At 40.1% G+C, this 23,036-nt stretch overlaps 1 protein-coding gene across 1 annotated transcript in view; it reads right to left on the reverse strand.

Moving 5' to 3' along the window:
• The window catches only part of CLSTN2 (calsyntenin 2), a 491,073-nt gene that overhangs the window by 14,595 nt on the left and 453,442 nt on the right, over nt 1-23,036 (reverse strand). Inside the window, exons 10-12 of the mRNA XM_063132243.1 lie at nt 15,438-15,604; nt 6,173-6,321; nt 5,278-5,504 (exon numbers count right to left, since the gene is read on the reverse strand). Coding sequence (XP_062988313.1) covers nt 5,278-5,504; nt 6,173-6,321; nt 15,438-15,604 — 543 coding nt within the window. The remainder of the gene's footprint in view (nt 1-5,277; nt 5,505-6,172; nt 6,322-15,437; nt 15,605-23,036) is intronic.

Here is a 23,036-nt window from a genome sequence, read left to right on the forward strand (position 1 = left end):
ATCTATCAGTGCGACTAAGGCCAATTCCATCCCAAAACCTGAATGGATCCAGAAAATCAGTTTCATTGAAGAGTACCCACAGTTGAGATGCCACCACTCTCTCAAGCATCTTACTAAAAAATGGGGTGTTTGCAACTGGACGATAGTTAGCATAGTTCTCTGGATCAAGGGGATTTTTCCCCCACAAGTGGCCACATCACTGCCTTTTTCAAGGAAGTAGAGACTACCCCATAATGTAACTATATATTCACCACTCTCTTGATCCACCCGGTCAGCCCCCTATGGCTAGCTCGAATAAGCCATGACTGGCAAAGGTCGAGAGAGCATGTGATGGGTTGAACAAATGCAAGCATCTTGTCCACATCTTCAGATTCCAAGAACTGAAATTGATGCCACAAAACAGGATAAAACAATGCACTGGACACCTCAACAGACACTGAATCAATAGCGGTGTTCAAATCAGCTTCAAGATGAATGATTTTATCCTTGAGGCATCTTGCAAACTCATCACAGCAAGCCTTTAAGAGTTCCAGTATTGGATTGGGTGGGTTAGATGTAAGTAACCCCTGGACCACTCAGAAAAGCTCAGCTGAACAACAGCCTGAGAATGTGATGGAGGTGGCAAAATAAGCCCTCTTTGCTACTTTCATCACCATGCAGTAGGCACGACTGTACGCTCTTACATGTGTTCAGTCACCTTAATGACGAGTCTTATCCCACTTTTGCTCCAACCGACTCCTGACCTGTTTCATTGTCTGGGGCTCCCCAGTAAAGCAACCTTGAGTGCCAGTATTGGGGAAAAGGCAGAATACAAATAAATATAATAAATAATAAATAAATAAACCATTAAAATATATAATTATAGATGCCTGGAAATGAACTTCTCACATTTTTTAACTGTCAAAAAAACTAGTTCATATAGAAAAATAGCTCTAACTGAAATATGATATGGAAAAAGTATCATCATTCAATGTCAAGGAATAGTTTTCAACATATATTGCAGCATTCCACTTTCCAGTTATAATTAATAACAGCAGGGTATATGCAAGCATACAACTATTGTGGAGTTCCATATTTTGTTTGTAACACCAAAAGAAGGCGATCAACAAGTTGCTAACAAGTTAAAAAGTTGCTCTTGAAGAAGCCCTCCTTGGACACAAGGATTTGTGACAGTTATCACTCAGTTGTGAACACTCCATTTCTAGGAAACATGATTGGAAGGGTTGTGGTGAAATAAATGGACGCATTCAGGGATGAAACCAATCATCTAGACCCATTCCAGACAGGGTTCAGGCCTTGTTTTGGGACCAAATTGGCCTTAATCACCCTGTTGGACTACCTTTATTAAGAAAGGGACACAGGAAGAGCAACCTTGCTCTTCATATTCAATCTTTCTGTGGCTTTTGATAACATCAAACATGATATCCTCCTGGACCAGCTCCATGGGATGGATATTGGAGCACTATGTTGCACTGGCTCCACTCCTACTTATGGGATCAGTCTCAGAGAGTGGTGTTGGGGAAGCACACTCTGCCCCCCCCAACACTTGTTCTATGGGATGCCACACTATTTTGTCTCCAATGATTTTAACATCTATATGATGCCACTGGAGTGATCATCTGGGGATTTGGAGTGAGGTGCCATCAGTATGGGAATGACACCCAGCTCTATTTCTCCATAACATGTGAACAAGGATTGGCTGCGAGACTCTGAAGCAGTGCTTGGACACAGTGTTGGGCAGGATGAAAGTGTGTATCCTGGCAGGATGGAAGCACTGTGGGTAGCTGGGTCAGAAGTCTGGGAAATGGATCAGTTGCCTTTACTGGATGGAGTTGCACTCTCCCTGAAAGAACAGGTGTGTAGCTTGGGGATGCTCTTAGATTGATCTTTGTCACTAGATGTTCAAGTAGCCTTAGTGGCTAGGAGGGACATTTACCAGTTTCAGCTGGTACACCAGCTGAAGTATTGGTAACCTTAAAATTGGATTATTGCAATGCACTCTATATGGGGCTACCCTTGGGCTTGATTCAGAAGTTGCAGCTGGTACAGAATGCAGCCTTGAGGAACCTCCTTTCAACAGCATGATATACCCCTGCTGAAAAAAACACCCTGTCCTGGCTACTAATAAGCTGCATGCCAAGGTTCTGTTTTAGGTTCTGTTGGTAACAGGCAAAGTCCTAAACAACTTGGGACTGAGTTACCTTATGGATCCACCTTACCCTTTATGTGGAATTGGCCTGATTCCACATCAATATTAACATCAATTGTATTTTTAAAAGTCCACATGAATATTTGAATGCATTTCATATGCTCTTCTTCTATTATATGCATTTTTGCACATATCTTTTCCTGCACATTTTTGTGTGCAATTTTTGCAAGCTATTTACTCTTTTCTTATTCATATCTGTATGCTATTTTTGCTATGTTTGCTAAGTGCACTTTTCTTTTTTGCATTTTTCCATAGTATATGGATGTTCTCATGCTCTTTTCCCAGGTTGGAAAGGTGCAACTTTTGGTGTGCAACTCTGTTTCAGTTCACTAATTGGTTTGGCAGGTGCAGATCTAGTAAATTTGCATAAGAATTCAGACAGAACAAATTTCTCACCCATCTCTAGATGAGATTACTCTTGCAGATGTGCCATTTAAGAAAGCTGTGATCCAGTTTAACCCAATAATATTGTATTGTCACTTTAGAAGTCCAGTATTTTGTAATACACATGAACAATTCATAGGTAACGATATAAGGGAAGTGGTGTGTGTGTGTGTGTGTGTGTGTGTGTGTGTGTGAGAGAGAGAGAGAGAGAGAGAGAGAGAGGTAGGGTGGATGGGGAAATTGAGTGAGAACACCATAAACAGTGGTCTAGCAGGGGTGAAGGAAGAAAAGAAATAGTCAAAGATGATTCCTGAAAGATCAGGAATGATCAGAAATGAAAGATGAAATCATTTCTATCAGTGTGAAAGAAGGAAAAAATAGGTGGGAGGGTTGAGTGGAAAAAATGAACAAGTTCCATTATTTTTTGCTGAACTTTATTGTCTTTCTTATTGAACTTTCTAGTTTATCAGCAGTACTCATTCATCTCCATCACCAACCTCCTAAAATTATCTGCATCTCTTTATACATACTTAAAAATTAAATCCTGCTTAAAAATATATAGCATTGCTTATCCTCTAGGTCAGTGACTTGCTTACAGTGGGACGCTAATAATTCAGAGACAGTCGTTCTTCAATAGGTGTAAGTCTTTATTTGATTACTGGAATTGTCACACTATAGATTGTAAATGCAAAAAATGACTGTGTGCACAATTTAATCTGTATGAATTTAAGTATTATGATCTTTGCATTCACTACTCTGCATAAACCAGAAGATATGGAAAATAGATTTTAAAATGAGACTGGTTTGTCATGATTTATATGCAACAGGCGTATTGCTTATCACTACATTATATTCAAGAAAGCTAAATACTGAGAAAAGAATACAGAGATGTAGTGCAATCCTATGCCTGTTTACTTGGAAGTAAGCTCCAATGTATTTATATATGCATACAATTGCAGGCTGAGTTTGTGTAATTACCTACTAATATTGCTTCCATACCCCGAGAAAAAAGATATAGGCACTAGGTACAGGTTATATTATGGAACACAACTGTATTTATACAAAGCCTAATCAGCACATGATTATTTAAATCCACTCCACCCTTTCAGTATGGATTCTACTAGCCATTAAGGTAAAGGTCAGGCACACATTCCTACCACTCATTTCAAATAGGGAACCCCACCCTGGTTATAAGAATTGGATAGATCTTAACTGGTTGGTGTTCTTGTGTGTGCAAAGAAATACCTTTAAGTATCACGAGTCCTTAGCCAATAGACATTAAGGCAGGTGTGGGCAACATGTGGCCCAAAAGTCACATACAGGCCCTTCTGCCCTCTGGTGCAGCCTCCTTCCCCGCAAATATATTTAAGGAGAAAATGGCATCTACAGCAACAAAAGAGTCCCCCCCCCCAAAAAAAAAGGATCACAGGACCTTTTGCACTGCACAGTGCTACGGACACGAATTTCCCCATATATAAATTTTCAGGCCACCTAACAGACACAGACCGTAGAACACAGGGGAGTAAAAAATAGCCAAAGGCAGGGGTGGAACCAAGTAATCTTCTACAATAATATTATTAGTAAAAGTTTTATTAAAGTGCCAGGTGCCTAAGCGTTTCGAACGCGATTGCATTCTTCCTCAGGGCTTTATAACGTTAGTGCAGTTGTCTGCAGAAGCTGCTTTATAACTTTATAAAGCCCTGAGGAAGAATGCAATCGCATTCGAAACACGTAGGCACCTGGCACTTTAATAAAACTTTTTACTAATAATATTATTGTAGAAGATTACTTGATTCCACCCCTGCCTTTGGCTATTTTTTTACTCCCCTACGGGGTTTTCCTTGCTTTCACACTTGTAGAACACAGGGGACAAAAGTGCCTACACCCGCATTAGGGTGCCAGGATTTAGTCCTTTCCTCTGTATCTCCTTGAGATAGTAAACTCTGAGAGGTTGGTCCAGGTAAATCTCCCTTAACCATTCTGATGTGTCAGGGTACTTATCATTATCTTTCCCCTCCCTGCTCTCTATATCGAGTCTGCCAATGGTGATCTCTTTAATTAAAACAATCAATCTGACAATAAGAAACCCAAGTTGCCCAGCAACATTCACTTGGCCAATTCCAAAGGGACTTGTAAGAAGTGACAAGCTAATCCTACCCTGTCATGCACCTGTTGTTGCTCAAGAAAGGAGGCCCCGGGGGTGGGTGGGAGGGTGCAGAGCTGTCTTAAGAAAGGTAGCTGTTTTAACTCCCCCCCCCCCCCCGCCACTAGATATGCTGATAAGGCAGCTTTGCCAGTGCATTTGCTCCTTGCATGGAATAGCTGTAAAGCACAAGAAGTAGCGGCTATTCTTGTGTAATAAGTTATACTTTCTTTTCTCCAATTTGTAGTACATTGTACTGGTGGAAACCATTAATTAAGGATACAAGGCATCGAAATGACTTCTAGCCACAGACACAAAACAGAACATATGACCTTACAGTGTACCTAAGGTCACTCTAGAGTTTTTTGTACTATAGAAGTCTATGTAACTCCAACCACATCTGGAGCAATTTTAGCTGGATCTGTTCTTTAACACTAAGTATGTGAGAGGCATTCTTCTCAGCAGGGTGCCATTCTTTTCACTGCTATCTAGTAGTCTCCACTGTCATAGAAATCATACAAGTAAAACAGAAACCACAAACCTCTATCCATAGTTTCCTTCAAGTCAGGAGGATGTTCCAGTTTAGTGACTGTGCTGACAATTCTGATATCTGGTAAAAGAATCACACCTCTTTCATGTTCAAATTCGGTAGCCGGTCTTGCAAAATGATCCATTCCACTTATTGTAATCTTGGGCTCCTTGGCCTGAAACACCATTACATAGGCATCTATATCTGGGATACTAATGCAGATATCTTCACCAAAACATCTGAAAAATATATTATTCATTAACTTCATGGAAGAGGCTTTAGTGTACAATCTTCCTTTGCAAGAAACACAGTCCAAAGAAAAATATTTCAGTCAGTCAATGTATTCTTTTCAGGGCTACCCGCTGCCCAGCTATGGAACTACTCAGTCCCATGTGAATATTAGGAGCACAATTTCTCAAATTGCTTATGGGTAGCAAAGCATATCATTGGCAGGCATGATCTTTAGAAAGGTCAATGCACACATACCATTTAAACGCTTCAATAACATATCACAAACAGTCAATGGTTAAACCTGATTAGATGGCTTCTAATTGTTATGCATTTTACATTAGGTACTCAAATTGATACTTAATGGGTTTGATATAACTATCTTGTTAAATGTGCATCAAGAACCTAATCATCCATTTTATAATGAATGCATCAGAAGGCCATTTCACACACATCCAGAACTCTATCTGAAGTCAATGGACAAGCCGGAATTAGAGAATGACTCTACTGTTCAAATTATTTCATTCTAAAAATAAAAGTAATTCTTAACCTGTTGGCAAATCCATTAAAGTTCCAAATTTATTGATAAATGTTATTCACATGCCATTGTTACATATCCAGAATTATGAAATTTACTTATATACTTCTGATTTAATCAAGCTTAATGAATTTAACTTACTGGACTTTGGACGAGACTTTAAGACGGCGAATGCCTGAGGTTGGAAATTGCCTTGAGTTGATATAAGAGACCTTTTGGAGAGCTTGATTTATATTCTCAATGTCTTCTCCTTCTATAACAAGTACGGACTGGGAAGGATTGAAGTGATACTGGCAGTGGGGAGGAAAGAGAGAACATAATTAGTATTTAGGGAAGTAATATAGAATGACTCCCTAGAATACTTAAATTACAGGTTTCTAAAGACTGTTTCTAAGAGACTGGTTAAATCCCTAACAAAATAAAGAGAAACTATAATTTTATTAGCTAATGCTTGTTCTATAGCAACAATCACCCACTAGGCACTCATCTAGCACACATTTTAGTAATTATTGTTGCTATAATTAACTGTAAAGTAAATTAAAAGTCAATGGAACTATTGTGAATCAAGACAATTTCTTCTACTATTCATATTTTATCATTGTCCTTTTGCTATAACTATAGCTTAATCATGATAAAAAGCAAGGGTCAATTTATCTCTGCGAGATCACAAAAATAATTCACTTTGTTAATATGGTCTCTGGTTATTAACTGTATTCTAATTCCTTAGTCTAAAGCAGATGGATGTTTTCATATTCTACCATTAAACATCCTCATTAAGTCTAGTATCACTGCATTATAGTGGCCTGGATGGGGGCTAGCAGTGGGAGGATGAGTTAGTACAGACTTGTGATGGTAGAATCGACTATACAACTTCTGACTACAGGTAGGAGAAGTGTCACAGTTTGAAATTCTCCTATATGTAAAAATCATAGAATCATAGAATAGTAGAGTTGGAAGGGGCCTATAAGGCCATCGAGTCCAGCCCCCTGCTCAATGCAGGAAGCCACCTCAAAACATTCCTGACAGAAGGTTGTCCAGCTGCCTCTTGAATGCCTCTAGTGTGGGAGAGCCCACTACTTCCCTAGGTAATTGGTTCCATTGTGATACTGCTCTAACAGTCAGGAAGTTTTTCCTGATGACCAACCAGAATGTGGCTTCATGTAACTTGAGCCCATTAGTCCATGACTTGCACTCTGAGATGACCAAGAAGAGATCCAGCCCTTCTCTGTGTGACAACCTTTCAAGTACTTGAAGAGAGCTATCATGTGTCCCCTCAATCTTTTCTTCTCCAGGCTAAACATGCCCAGTTCTTTCAGTCTCTCATCATAGGGCTTTGTTTCCAGACCCCTGATCATCCTCGTTGCCCTCCTCTGAAAATGCTCCAGCTTATCTGTGTCCTACTTGAAGTGTGGTGCCCAGAACTGGACACAATACTCATGATGAGGCCTAACTAGTGCCGAATAGAGGAGAACCAGTACTTTGCATGATTTGGAAGCTATACTTCTATTAATGCATCCCAAAATAGCATTTGCTTTTTTTTGCAGTCACATCACACTGTTGGCTCATATTCAGCTTGAGATCTACAACACTTCCAAGATCCTTCTTGCTTGTAGTATTGCTGAGCCAAGTATCCTCCATCTTGTAACTGTGCATTTGGTTTCTTTTTCCTAGGTGGAGAACTTGGCATTTATCCCTATTAAATTTCATTCTGTTGTTTTCAGCCCAGTGCTTGAGCCTATCAAGATCATGTTGAAGTTTGTTTCTGTCTTTCAGGGTATAACTCCTTGAACATAGAAAACTTACGAAGCAGGAAGCATTGCAGACTACAGCTGATCTAGCTTTTAATGGCAAGAAGTTCTTTTCCATGGGGAATATTATAAAAACAAAATTACCAGAGCAATTACCAGTACTCTCCACCACTTCAGAATTTAGCCACCTTGTTATGCTGTAAAGATATTTGCAGGAGTGAAGAGGGGTACAAATATGTTACCTGATTTTTCCAAAAGGAAAGGCTGGCATTTACGGTTGGATGCAACTCATTTTTAATGGGACTGCACTCCCTCTAAAGGATTTGGTTTGTAGTTTGGGGGTGCTCTTGGATCCTGAACTGTCACTTGAGGCACAGGTGAACTCAATGGCAAAGAGCACCTTTTATCAGCTTAGGCTGATATACCAACTGCACCCTTATCTGGACAGAGATAGCTCTCATCTGGGTTACTACAATGCGTTATATATGGGTCTGCCTTGAAAATGGTCTGGAAACTTCAGCTGGTACAAAACAGGGCAGCACATTTACTAACAGGGACTGGCCAACAACACCACATCACGCTAATCCTTTTCCAGCTTCACTGGCTGCCAGTCCAGGTCCTTGCCCAATTCAAAGCACTGGAATTAACTATCAAATTAATTTTAACTTTGCTGTTTTAAATTTGTATTTTAAATAGGTATTAATTTCTGCATTGCTGCTTGATTTTATCCTGACTTTGTTTTTATGTTGTACTAGCTGTACCCTGCCACGTGTTGCTATGGCATTATTTGGATGAAGTAAAGCATTTTGTTTGGTTTTTAAAAAAGGATGTTTTTACGGTGAGGTTAGTGGAAACTCCTGGCAGTTACCTTTCTTCAGAACGTGTAACTGTCACAGGTGTGACATCTATATTCACTCAGCCAGTTGTGAGAGACCATGCAAATAGGAGAGGAGGCAGAGGCAGTGGATTGGCCTACTGGTTGGCGATGTCACAATGACCTATAAGAGCAAATAGGAGAGAACATGCAAATAGGAGAGAAGGCAGAGGCAGTGGATTGGCCTACTGGTTGGCGATGTCACAATGACCTATAAGAGCAAATAAGAGAGAACATGCAAATAGGAGAGGAGCCGCGTTGCTGTGGCTCAGTCTGGTTAAATTGAAAAGAAAGAAAAGACAAAGCGGATGTTTCTAATATGTTTAATTTCACAATGCTTGTGGATATACAATATTTTTAGTTGTTCCATTGTCTGTGTAGATATAGAGATTGTCTGGTTTGCCAACTCTAGAACACGCAACATATAATTGTCTATGTGAGAAGCAATCTGTGTCTAGATCTAAACCGCACAATTCTAAAGATTGGCCCTAAGCTTTGTTGATGGTGATTGCAAACGCCAATCGAATTGGGAATTGCAATCTCTTAAATTGAAATGGCATATCTGTTGGAATCATAGGAATGCGAGGAATGAGGACATCTTCACCTTTGAAAGGTCCTGTCAAGATTGATCTCCGACTATAACAATTGCCACTTCGTCTATAGTTGGAGCATTGAATCTTCGCACATGTTCTCCAGCAGGCGTTTTGTCAGCATGAATAACAATCTTGTGTGTATCAGATGGCATCATGTCAATTGCTGTTTTGAACAAATGTACTAAATTGTTTTTTTCGTGAAGTAGCTGTTGCAGTTTTGAAACGACGGACCTTTTTATGCCGATATAAATTCCGCAGCGTGCATTCAATTCATCATTGCCATCACCAATGAAATACATTTGTAGGAATTTATGTTGACTATCTTGAAACGGAAGGAAGGAGCCAGCTTTATGATAAATTTGTCCTTTGACTTTGAAAGTTGGCATAAATGCAGCTGTGATGATTTCTGCGCCGAACAACGTCATTTGGAAGCATGAGTTGTATTTCCTGATGTTAGATAGGAAATGCTTTGATTCTGCGGTATATCCGGCAAGCAAAGTTTGTAATGGCTCTGGTGGTTCTCCAAGTTGAGGCAGTTTAATTTTTCCAGCAGCGCAACACATTCCTTTTGTTTCTCCATTAAATTTAAGAGCCCTGCAATAAGGACACACTTCAGTCATAGTGCCGATGAGAACATGCCGCCTCAAACTATAATCATCAGCTGGGTTGTACCGGAATGCAAGGCGATTGTAATCGTGTGATTGTTTACCACGGAGTCGTGTTTGAGGTTGATGTGCTGTTTCTCATTGACGTCTTTCAGCCACTCTCAGCCTGTCGCGTTCATTCTGTTGAGAACAAAGCAGATCTGAAGCTGTAGAACACGATTGCCGTGCTCGCAATCGTGCATCCTCAAGTCTGGCTGAACGTTGCTTGCCTGGTTTCTTGGCACGTATTGAGGCATTCTTTTTCTTTTTTTCTCGTTTGCTGATGCCCGTTCTTCCTCAGTCTGATTTGCAATTTCTCGTCGCAGTGCTTCCGCTCTGCGAGTACGACGACCTAAGTGTGATCTTCTGTGAGGCATTATTTGGATGAAGTAAAGCAAATTGTTTGGTTTTTTAAAAAGGATGTTTTTACGGTGAGGAGGTTAGCGGAAACTCCTGGCAGTTACCTTTCTTCAGAATGTGTAACTGTCACAGGCGTGACATCTATATTCACTCAGCCAATTGTGAGAGAACATGCAAATAAGAGAGAAGGCAGAGGCAGTGGATTGGCCTACTGCTTGGCGATGTCACAATGACTTATAAGAGCAAATAGGAGAGAACATGCAAATAGGAGAGAAGGCAGAGGCAGTGGATTGGTCTACTGGTTGGCGATGTCACAATGACCTATAAGAGCAAATAGGAGAGAACATGCAAATAGGAGAGGAGGCAGAGGCAGTGGATTGGCCTACTGGTTGGTGATGTCACAATGATCAGCAGGACTGGTTTTGAGGAGGCCTATTTCTTCGATTTTAAGACAAACTTTTGACCCCATAGAGAACATAGTTACATAACAACGCTCGTGTATTCGAACGTAACGCTGTGTCAAAATTTCAAAGCAATTGGTGAAGAACTTTCGGAGAAATAAAAGCATGTTTTTACGGTGAGGAGGTTACTGGAAACTCCTGGCAGTTACCTTTCTTCAGAACGTGTAACTGTCACAGGTGTGACATCTATATTCACTCAGCCAATTGCGAGAGTACATGCAAATAGGAGAGGAGGCAGAGGCAGCGGATTGGCCTACTGGTTAGTGATGTCACAATGATCAGCAGGACTGGGTTTGAGGAGGCCTATTTCTTTGATTTTAAGACAAACCTTTGACCCCATAGAGAACATAGTTACATAACAACGCTCGCGTATTCGAACGCAACGCTGTGTCAAAATTTCAAAGCAATCGGTGAAGAACTTTCGGAGATATAACGACAGTAACGAACGGTCTTTTTCATTTTTATTTATATAGATTTTATATTATGCTTTTATACTGTTTGTTTTATATTTTGAATCGTTTCTATGGTTTTGATTTTTGTAAACCTCCCAGAGAGCTTCGGCTATTGGGCAGTATAAAAATGCAATAAATAAATGGGTCAGGCTATTTTGCTAAGTGATCTATAATATTGGAGAAGCCTGTGTTTGCATGCCATCTTCCTTACCAATGAGTATGCCACTTTGTGATTGTGACCTGGAACAAGTGTTATAATACACCATGAGATCAAAATTGTCAGTTGCTAACTCCTCCACTCTACATACACACAGAGAGACAAATGTGTGTCACTAGATATCTTCAGATTTGCTTCAGTCCGGGTAGGGATTGATTTATGTCTATGTTTTTGCTTTCTACCATTTTTCAAGCACAAATTCATTTCATCCTGTTTCCACATCAATTTGTAAATTTATTCTAAAAGTTTTCATGAAAATGTGTACACATTTTCAAGCACATGAGAAAATTCATATGTGTTTTTGAATGTAATTTCCTAAAAGACACATTAATTGCAAGTAATTTAAACTAATATATTCTTTTTGTACTCTATTTTCTCTAGTGTATCCCTTTCTGTATGCAATTTCCCCTAACATATACATTTTTGTAGACATTGTTTGGTCAGAGAAAGGCATCTCAAAATCTGGAAAAGTGTGAAAATTGAACTCTGTTCTGGGTCCTATATTAATAAAGGAAGTGAAAATTAGGACAATTTATATTAAAATGTGAACCAAACAAATTTCACCCTTATTTCCAAGTCTGGGAATATGTCACATCTGAAAGTAACTGCACATCTGATTTGATCAGGTTTGTTAGGATTTCAGAAATGACTTTATATTCTCGCTTACCTTTACTTATTTCATTGGACTCAACAACTGTACCATTCATGTTTATGAATTGGCAATTGTGACTCAAAACAGGCTTTGTAACTATTACAAAATTTATTTAGCATATTCATCTAGCTTTAGTTTAGTTGAGCAAGACAGTGCTTCTAATCATTTTGTTCAAGTTATTTGGGTCCTTCAGATTTTACCAGTTCACTGCAACAGAGGGAGATCATCTAAATAGGACTGCCATGGGACCTGCATAAGTTGTCTGCATAGTTAGTTTATGGTGGTTAGCACAGGGCTGTTCTGGTGGAAGCTAAGAAGATATCCAGCTGGTATCACAGAATGCTGAATGCTGCAATTTGTATATCTCCAGGGTCAATTTTATTTGTACTGATTTAGAGCATCTATGTATGTATATGTTGTAAAATATGATAGTATCTTCTCTGCAGTTTAATGCCCCCACATACAGACACATTTGCTACTGACTTTATAGAAATTATAATACTTTTGTGATGCAAATCAATTGTACTCAGTTCAGGTAGTTGGACTGAATATCTGGTTGACATGACTGTTCTTAATTTTCTCTCTTGAAAAGGCTACCATGTGCACTATACATTTCTATGTACAGGTATAATTTGTATACAGATGTTGTTGAAAGTTGGGCACAATCTGTCTTTCTTAATGTTCTGCTCAGCTCCAGGTCCAACTGCAGTTCTTTCATCAGGACATGTCACTGTCAGGCCAACTAAGAAACGCTGCATGAGACCTCTCTCTGACAGCTTCTTTCATTTCTGCCTCCTGCTGTCACACTGACTCTCAAAATAGCTGAAAAGGTAAAAATGAAAGAAGAAACTTGCACCATGCCAGCTTGTAGATCAGAGATTGAAAATGTTTTGAACTTGAAAAATTAAACCCTTCCCCCACCCACAGCTAGTTCCGAGAGACAGCCGCTTGTCCACAGTTGATCAGCCGTTGGAGGCAAAACTGAAGACAAGAAATGTTGGCATTCCTCAAGCAGGCTTCAAAGAATTGTCAGCTTCAAACAGGGCAACAGTGGTGTAAAAACTGTGTTTCTATTGATCATGAGATAAGCAAGAGCTAACAAAAGACAGGAGAAATTTTTAATAAATAACATATTTACTTTTACATATTTTCTCACAGACAGGATTTTGTAGAGAGTAATATTAATTTCTGTTGATGAAATGTGAACTTAGCTGTTAATATTTCTATATGCATAACCCTTGTCAGTAATTCACCAGGACAAAAAGCCAAGGAAATCATTACAAGTTTGCACTATTATAATAAAAAATTAACTACTGAAATTATTTTTGAACAATTATCCAGTGTTAAATACTACTCCATTTATTAACCTACAACCAAGTTTTAGGTTCTAGGCTACAAACTTCCTTTATCTGGAAGTAACTGTCACTGAAATCAATGGGGCTTACATCTGAGTAGTCATGCATGAGATTATGTTGTCTGACATTTTACAGCCAGCCTCATGTTAGCTGTTTACATGTTTTACAGCTTTTTTGAGTTAGGTATTATTTACTCTCAGGGTCCCCAACGTGGTGCCCATGGGCACAAACATGGCAATGCAGACCTCCCTGTCCTGCCTCATTTCTTTTTTTAAAAAAAGTTTAAAGATTTTTTTAATTAAAAAAAAATAACTAGGAGGCCAGCATTCTACAAAGTGAAGTCCAAACCTCTATCTTTCACTGTGTTTATATTGGAGCAAGGGATGTCAGAGAAATCCACCCAGGGATGGAGCTTGATGAGCGTCTGCTAATTCACCGCTTTTCCCCCCGCTGGACTTTGGCCCATTTTTATCCTGTGGAGTCCAATTCATTCTGAAGCAAGTTGGGCGATGTTGTGGGTCCTCTCCCCATATATATTTTTTAAAATCTGCGCAGATCACAGCGGCAATTTGTGCCAATTTGCGTGATTTTGCAAATTGCAGACATAATTTGTGCAAATTATGCAAATTTGCTGAAATCACGGCCACAAATCTCTATTTGTTCAAATTATAGCTGGCTCTACAGAGTTTGAAGGGAACACCATGGCTCAGCCCACAAATGCAAGCCGAGCCAGGCACCCCGCAGAACTCCACTGAGCCAAAGGCAAGACGGAGTTCCATGCAATAAACATACCAAGTTGGAGCACAGGGAAGTCTGCGTAAGTGGCTTTGCTTTGCTACATGTTAGCATGTGCTCTTATTCATTCATTTATTTACAATATTTCTATACCACACAATATTTAAAAAAGTTTCCAGAGTGGTGAACATAGGTATAAACTGTAAAAAGAAAGAAGATTAAAAAGCAAATTAAAATTGTTCAATTTAAAATAAAGGACCAGAAAAAAGTGTCTGGTCAGTTGGGGACTGGAAGCCTGCCTGACCTCCTCCAGGGGCAGGGAATTTCACAGAGAAGGGGCCACTACACTAACGGCTCTTCTCCTCATGGATTCCAGTCAGGCCATAGGTCCATGTGGAACCACCAGGAGCATGACTTCCAATGCCTTCAGTGATCAGGCAGGTTGGTATGCGAGAAGGTGCTCTCTCAGGTATCCTGGTCCCAAGTTGTTTAGGGCTTTGTACACTAGTACCAAAACCTTAATCCTCTTAATAAAAAGGAAGCTGTTTATCATCCTACCTGTGCTTGCTGAGTGCTGACTTGAGAACAGAACCCTCTAGGCATGGAAAAGAAAGTGCTCCACTTCTAGGATCCACAGGCAAATAGAAAACACTTGTCCTGACGACTATATGCCACCATCAAGATCAGAGAAAGCATGCAGCTGAATACCAGTTATTGGGCAACAACAGCAAGAAAGGGCTATTGCCTTCATGTCCTGCTCATGGGCTTTTCAGAGGCATCGGGTTGGCCACTGTGGAAAACAGGATGCTGGACCAGATAGGCCTATGGTCATATCCTGCAGGGCTCTTGTTATGGTCTTCTGATGTTACCATGGCATGTCTTTGCAGTGTTCTGTGACATCTCCAGAAGGTAAGAGTTGTGTCATGTTTAGCTGCCTGATGTTTTTATTTTGTTTCTCTTATGATACTCATTCTCAAGGTCCTAATCTAGAACAGCCCTAACGTTAACTGTGTTGCATCTCCTGGGAATCTCACCTGTTTCTCTGTAGAGTGTCTCAAACATGCTACTGGCAGGATGAACTAAAAATGCTGCAGGGGGGTGAAGCAATGATCAGACCTTATTTCTATAGGTTTATATGGGGGCAAAAATGGTAACATTCAGTGCCACACAGTCCCTTTTCACGTCTGCTTTTTCTTTGCATGACTTTATAGCAAATGAGATTGCTTTTGGGAGCACATCTGTACTCTGCCTTGTGCTCGGCACTTCATAAATCAGCTTTAAACGTTATCAAAGATGATGTCAGTTCATCCCTCACCTTTATTCCTTGTCCAAGACTTTCCAGCGAATTAATATCCAGACCTTCCTTGCAGGCCTGCAAACAGGAAATCACTTTCTGACTCTCAATTTTGCCCGGCCGGATGGTAAGACTGGCAAGACTGCCATGGAAATACTGAGCAAATCTGGGTTTAGCAACTTCGCCTCCTATTTTTTTAAAAAAGAAGCACAAATCATCACTGATAATAATTCATAGATGCAGATTTATTTATGACTATCAGTACTTCCAGCACTGTCTTAAATGTTTGAAACAGTTGGCAATCCAGCTGCTGCTGCTGCTTTTTAAATCACGAACAGAATTCCAAGTAGAATATGGTTCATGGGTTGTTATGCAAGATACAATTTATGCTTAAGCTACTGTTATGCTTAAGGTTCTATCACCATTTACATTACTGCAAACTCCTATTTTTGGAGACATATAAGTTAGCTGTGAGAACAAATTTCAGCTTGAAACGCAGCATACAAAACTTCAGCCCTGCAGCATGTGATGGAAAAGGTGCTGCTTCTATTTTAATTTAGAAACCAGGATAAATTAAACATTAAACTCTATTATATTTCAGAAGAAATTTGTAATTCTATAGATCAAAAAGAAAACCTGAAAATAGCAGGCTCGATTTAAAAACAAAGCACCAGCACAATATAAAGGCCATCTATTTTTTTATTTATTTCTGGGAGCAGTAAATATCCCTTATAAAGCAATATACAATTAGTTAAGGTTAAATTAACAAATTGTCTTTGCACCATATTTGTTTAACTTCTACAAAAAAAATACATTATACTTCCCTGTAATGCCTGAGTTACATGCTAAATAAAAATGGTGGCTTGATAGACGAAGGAAAAAACTAATTTCATACCAAAGAAGCTAAACCATTTGAGATTTATACCTGATTTTAGTAGTGTCAATGGGTTTAATGCAGGTGAATTAAAAGAACTTGGACTTTTGACACTGATTTCATACACACTGATTTATTGGAGAATAGACAGAAGTATAGCTTTGATTTCATCAAGATTGTAAGTGAATACATAGATTGTACCTATCAATGAGTTCTGAAAGGGGATATCAGGTAATACGTATTGAGTCTTAGTAAACCCAAGATTGAAAAATACAGTCTATGAATTGGCCCATAGATCACTAAATTCTACCCACCCAGGGTTAGTGCTGCTGTTTCTTTCTTTATCTCCTAACCATGATTAAGTGACTGGAGGCATGCTCTGAGCTCACTCCTTCCCTTTCACACTCAAATTCCTCCCTTCCATCCATAGTTTCCTTTAACCAAAGTATAGTTTTACATTTGCACCAAAAATATTTCTGATCATTAATAAATGTAATTAGTGTTTGCCAACCAGCTTTAACCTTGATTAAAAGCTAAGCATAATTATACACCAGTATAAATTATACTGGTGTATAATTTATACACCAGTGTATAAATTATAGAAAAACATAGAACAGAATTTGCACAGAGGAAAGAAAGAAGAGTGAGACCCATGTCTTCAAGCACACACACCGCGATAGAAGAGCCAGTAAGGCATGGTGGTTAGAGTGTTGGACTGGGACTTGGGAGATCTGAGTTCTAGTCCACACTTGGCTGTGACACTCACAGGATCACTTTAAGCCAGTCACTATTTCTCAACCTAACCAACCTCACAGGTTGTGTGAGGATAAAATAGAGAGAAGGTGGACCTTGAGGTCCTTGCAAGAGGAAGAGGTGGGATATAAATGTAACAACAATCAACAACATATCTGCACTAGACACTAGAGAATCAAATCTACTGATGGCCAGAAACAAGGATATCCTCTAAGCATGGTTTATTATGCATCTTCTTCACCCTTGCAATATTAACCAAAGTAATGATAATTGCTGTAAAATAACTGATGCATATATTCATTTAGCCTTTCTACTAACACAATTTGCTATAATTGTATTATTTCTCAAAAGCACCAGTTACCATAGTCTTATAAGTGTTTATTTACATTTTTGTTAAAACAAAACAAAACACTGCCTTGTAATGCATAAAACCATGCAGAATGAGGTCAGAATTCAGCATCCTTTTGTCAAGAAAGATGTGAAATCTGGAACAAAGCAACTGAAAAGGAAATAGACAAAAGAACACTTCTTATGTTATAATTGGAAACATTTTATCCTCAAGGATAAGTTGAGTATTGCTGCAAAGCCTACAACCTTTGGTTATTGTATTGTTGTTGTTGTTGTACCACCAATGCACATGGCAATTTATGAAATGGTCTCTGAATGCTCCTTTTCCATCAGGGGGCTGCAGGTCCTTGTAAGCCAGCACACATTCCCCAATAATTTATTTATATTTTGATACCACTTCTGAAATGTTTATACCAAACAATAACATTTACAAGCTGGTATACAGAAATCAAAATCACAATATTAATCAGGCCTCTTACAATATCCACTGAAACAGAAATACACAAAATAAAATATTAACCCATAGAAAGCAGCTGAGTAAAAACTGCTACCAAAGACTCACTGAAAACAAAAACGGTTAACTTTTAATGGAAAAGGACAGCAGAGCAGGGAGCCAAGCTGACATCCAATGGGAGGGCATTCCAAAGCTCTAGGGCTGCAACAGAAAAGACCCTTGCCTCCAATTAGGATGGAATTCCAAATAGGATGGAACTCTAAGCAGGATGTCAGTCACACTCCAGATGGGCAGGATCTACACTACTGCTTTAAAGTGCTTTATAACAGTTTTGACAACTATTGGAGCCCAGGACACACTGAATATACCATTTTCAAAACTGTTATAAAGCACTTTAAAGCAGTAGTGTAGATCTGGCCCATGGAGTTATTGCCCAATTGCTGCATTGCTGGTAAGGATCCTCCACCACCCACCACCCCATTCCTATAATAACTTAAATTAAAAATGGAGCTGTCGCTATGAAGGCCTTGATGGGCTGGTAAGAACACTGGCCTGGCAAAAATGAAGCCATCGCTCTAAATCTGTGTGAAATATTATGCATGCACTTGCATCTAATAAAAATAAAGCAATGGGTGGCACACTGCAGGTCATGACTAGTACTTAAAAAAATATGCCTTGATTGGATGCTGACAAGCTGGTATTAGTTTAAACTAAATAGGGCCATGCAGAGTTGGCAGAATTTGGAATAAACGACAAGAAAAAGTGGATGTCTGCTGCACGGCGGAAGAGATGTGTAGGGAGTGATAGGGAGACAGCCCAGAGTTCCAGGAAAATGGAGACTGAAATTAATGCTATGGCTTTTGTTGCGTGTTTTTGGGAGAATTTCAGTTTCACAGGGACACTTATAAAGACATTTATGCATGTATTGCTGATCTCATGTAATAAATATATTATTTCACCAAAACGTAGGGCATGTCTAGACCAGGTGGGTGGAGGGGGAGGATCTCATGATATGGTGATCACGAGATCCTCCCCCTTAGTCTACATGTGGCGCATGGTGCCCCGGGAGGAAGAGGACGTCACACCAGCCATTTTGGGGGGGGGTTAACAAGAAAGGGTGCACGAGTGCTCCACCAAAAGAGGTTTTTTTTAAAAAAATAAAAAAATAAATCCTGCTCCCCCCTCCCCAGCCCCAATCGTGAGGAGCTGAGAGCAACTGGGACAGCTGCCCACATGTCCCATGGTCTCGGGATTAAAGCTGTCCCAGCTATCCTGGGGCAAGGAAGGGATTATCCCTCCCTGCCCTCAGGATGCACAGGGATGATCCCAGGGCGATCCCCGTGATATTGCTCCATCTAGTCATGCCTGTAGTGTAAGATTACAATGAGGTCATCAGTCACTTTAATCAGAATGTGAGGTGGACAAGTTCTTCCCAAAAGAGGAATACAAAAGTTAGGAAAATACAAAAGGGGGAGTTAACTGAGAATTACCTAACACAATGAGCTCCAGTTGTGTTGATTTACAACTTTTAGGCTTTTAAAAAAGTACCTGATCGAGTGCCTCTCTTGGCATGAAGTGACCCGTACACTATATTCAGCATGCAAGGCTCTCTTCTGGGTGACTCCTCTGATGGAGGCTCATAGGGTGGCAACAAGAGAGAGGGCTTCTCAGTGGTGCCCCCTTCCCCAACTGTGGAATGGTCTCCCTGATGTAGCCCACCTGGCAGCAGCATTGTTACTTTTTCAGTGCCTGGTTTAAACTGTGCTCTTCTCTCAGGCATTGGGCAGCATATAATGAGTTAATCAGGTCTTGGATTGTCTTTTGGTTGATCGTTTATATATTGTTTTTGATGTATGTTGTCACTGTGTGTCTTGTCTGTTTATATGTAAATGGTTTTCCATTGTGCATAATGTATTTTAAATGTGTGTTTTTTTAATTTTTTGAACCACCCAGAGAGCTTCGGCTATTGGGTGGTATAGAAATGCAATAAATAAATAAATGTAACAATAATAATGCATCTCCCTAGTTAACTGATTCCAGGACAGTCTGCTGTTCCATCCTCAAAGGCTTGCCCTGAACAGACTGAACTTGCTTCAGGGAAAATTATAATGGCAAACAACTGACCATAAAATATTGTGTTGATACTAACCACACAACATAGGTCCCACATATTACAATTAAATATACGCTACAGTTCTGCCCTGTATCACAGACCGTATTCTATCAAAAATGATCTCTGAAGTTAGTTCTATCAAACGTTCTTACTGAAGATACTTGAAAGTTGTTATTTTTAAATTTTTGTACATCTGCACAATGATATGAAACTAACACACATTATGCATATTTAAATGTTAGCACTGAAATACTCTTGCCTTTGAAGGAGAAGCCAAGTACCCAGGAGGGGGAATCAGAATGCCATGGCATCACTTACTATAACTGACAAGTAACCGTATGTATGTTTATGACCACATCTGTTTATACAAATAGGAAAAATGCACAGCCAACAGATATTTGGCAAACATGTTGTTTGACTAATTGACTTAAAAATGGTGATGACCCATGTTACATGCTGCATCTCACATATTCACAGGAATTTTTAAATTGTTAGGGACAGACAGGTGGCTGCACCTGTGCAGCATCCTTTCGGAAAGCACTCCCAAGTCCTCCTCAGGTCACAAATAAAGGAAAGCCCACAGCACAGACAAACGCATGTGAAGCATTACAGTTCAAAATAACACCCAGCTGAACAATGATTCTTCTCATGGGGCTACAGACTCTGCTCAAGTCTGTCAGTGGCAAGCATCTTCTGGGTTCACCGGAGCAGCTTCTGCCAGACAAGAAGCATAAATAAAAGAGACAGTCCAATTGAAACTTATTTATAGGTCCAGCAAAGAAGACAAAACCACCTGCGTCATAAAAATTAATGATGAACCATCGCACTGATGCACCACCTGAGCCCAACCAAATGCAGCCAAACCTCACAACCATTTAGTTACTTACAACAACAACAAACCAAGGCAGTGACAATTTTGTCAACTTTGAAATGACAAACAGATGGCCTTTAAACACACACACACACACACACACTGCCATGAAAAAATTATTTTGACCAATTGAAAAGAAAATCCACTCCAGGCAATTGAGTGACAGATCTGATGAACTCATCAGAATTGATATACGTATCTGGAGGACTTCCTTCACACTTTACAACTGTGTCATTTCATTACCAATGACCAGAAACCCATAAACTCTAAGGTTTATGTGCCATATCTGTTTGGAAATAACAATGAAACTCCGACCTTATCTGAAAGGATTTTTTTTTAAAAAAAAACATTGTTGAATACAGCTTTGAAGCCATTGCTTACTCTCATGAAAATCTGATTTCTTTTATGTACCAGTGACACCAAGAGCTTTAATTCACAGGTTACTCTCTTTAAAATTAAATCACAAGTTGTGCCAAGCAGATTAATATTGCCCATCAATTCCACTCAATGCAGTGGTGCCACTAGGGTGGACATTTGGGTCCCACAGCTGCACTCAACTCAGAGAGTAGGGGCACGTCTACTCTAGAATGCCAGATTGCTCCCTTTCTACACCTAAGGGTTATCCCGGAAAATGGAGGGATCATCCCTGCCTGCTCCTGGGATCCCCCATGCGTCATTTGGATGCACAGGAACGATCCCGGGATGATCCCTGGAAAAAAGGCAGGTGTAGAAATGGCCTGAGTATCAGAGGCAGGGAACCTATGCACTACAGTTGCTGGGGAACATTGGCGGGAGAGTGACAATGCACTCATGTCCTGCTTGTGGGTTTGTATCAACTGCTGGATGGCCACTGTTCTGTGAGAACAGAATGCTGGACTAGATGGACCCTTGGTATGATCCAGGATGGTTCTTCTTATGTTCTTATGAGCCTGTCACCAGTTTAAGATGGTGATCTGGCTGGGTGAACCTGTCCCTCGATGCTGGTCTTCAAGGCCAGCTTGCTTCCTCCTTCCTGTTCCTACTCATGCGCTTCTTCCTTTGACACAAACCAGCCAGTTGGTGAGCAGCAGCAGGAGGTTTATATGCTGTGAGGTGCTGTATGAGCCTTCTGGGACTTTGGGTAGCTGTGTAGCTGCTCGAGTGAGCCTGTCTCCAAGTCCTGCCTCAGCTGCCTGATGACAATGATAACAACAGCAGGACCTCTGGGGACCCCACCTGCCTTCTAGGCAAGTGGATGCTGCAGCAGCAAGAGAAGACTAGCTTGGCAGTGGCCACATTTCCTTCCAGTTCACAGGACAAATGCTCCCTGCCTGCCCGCCTGTTTGCTGGGGGGTAGAGAAGGTCTGAAAACACGAATGTGTGATTCTCGCCCAAAAAACACTCAGCTCCAGAGACAGTCCCACCTAGTTCTTGTTCTGGAGCTTAACAGAGAAAAGGTTCCCTCTTCCTTTGCAAAGAGCCTTCTGAACCAAATTTTGGATGGAAGCCGAAAAGGAAACATTGAGGGAACACTCTTTCTGTAAACAGATTGTGATATCCAGGATCTGGAGATAAGTGCTCGTGCTGGTGCTGTTGGTACAGTCATGAAATGGATATTGTTGTTTTTATGCCTTTGATGGTTTACATTTTTTGTATATTTGTTTTTATTGTTCACTGTTTTGTAAACCGCCCAGAGAGCTTTTGCTATGGAGCAGTATATAAATGTAATAAAATAAAATAAAATAAAATAAAATAAATAAATAAATATGAAGCACTGATGGCAGCCAGGGTCCTGAGGGGATACTTCTTTAACAAGAGAAGGGCAGGAAGAAAAGGGAGAAAGGGACCACTACCTGCATGGATGGATGAAGGAACAGGTCTTTCTCTCTGAGTAAGCCCTTCAGGTGAGGGAAAGCTATCAAGACCTACATTTCTGTTGCTCCTCTCCCTCCTCTCTCTTCTTAACTGTCTGAGCTTTATCACACCAGCGTTATACTGTGCAATCACTGCAAACTGCGTGCAAAGGACTCCGAAGTTTTCCAGCTTATAATATGCTTTTATTATGAAGTACTCTGAAGTTTTACAGTTTATAATCTGCTTTGACTGTGAAGTACTCCCATGCATCCTGCTTTAGTTGTGCTTCAAAGGCAAAAGAACCCCCATCTTTTGGTACTACTTTTGGAGAGAATCATTTGTTGTTTTCCCAGCAGCCACTGGGGGTGCAGGAG

The sequence above is a fragment of the Elgaria multicarinata genome, chromosome 8 (genome assembly GCF_023053635.1).
Source record: "Elgaria multicarinata webbii isolate HBS135686 ecotype San Diego chromosome 8, rElgMul1.1.pri, whole genome shotgun sequence".
Taxonomy (NCBI): domain Eukaryota; kingdom Metazoa; phylum Chordata; class Lepidosauria; order Squamata; family Anguidae; genus Elgaria; species Elgaria multicarinata.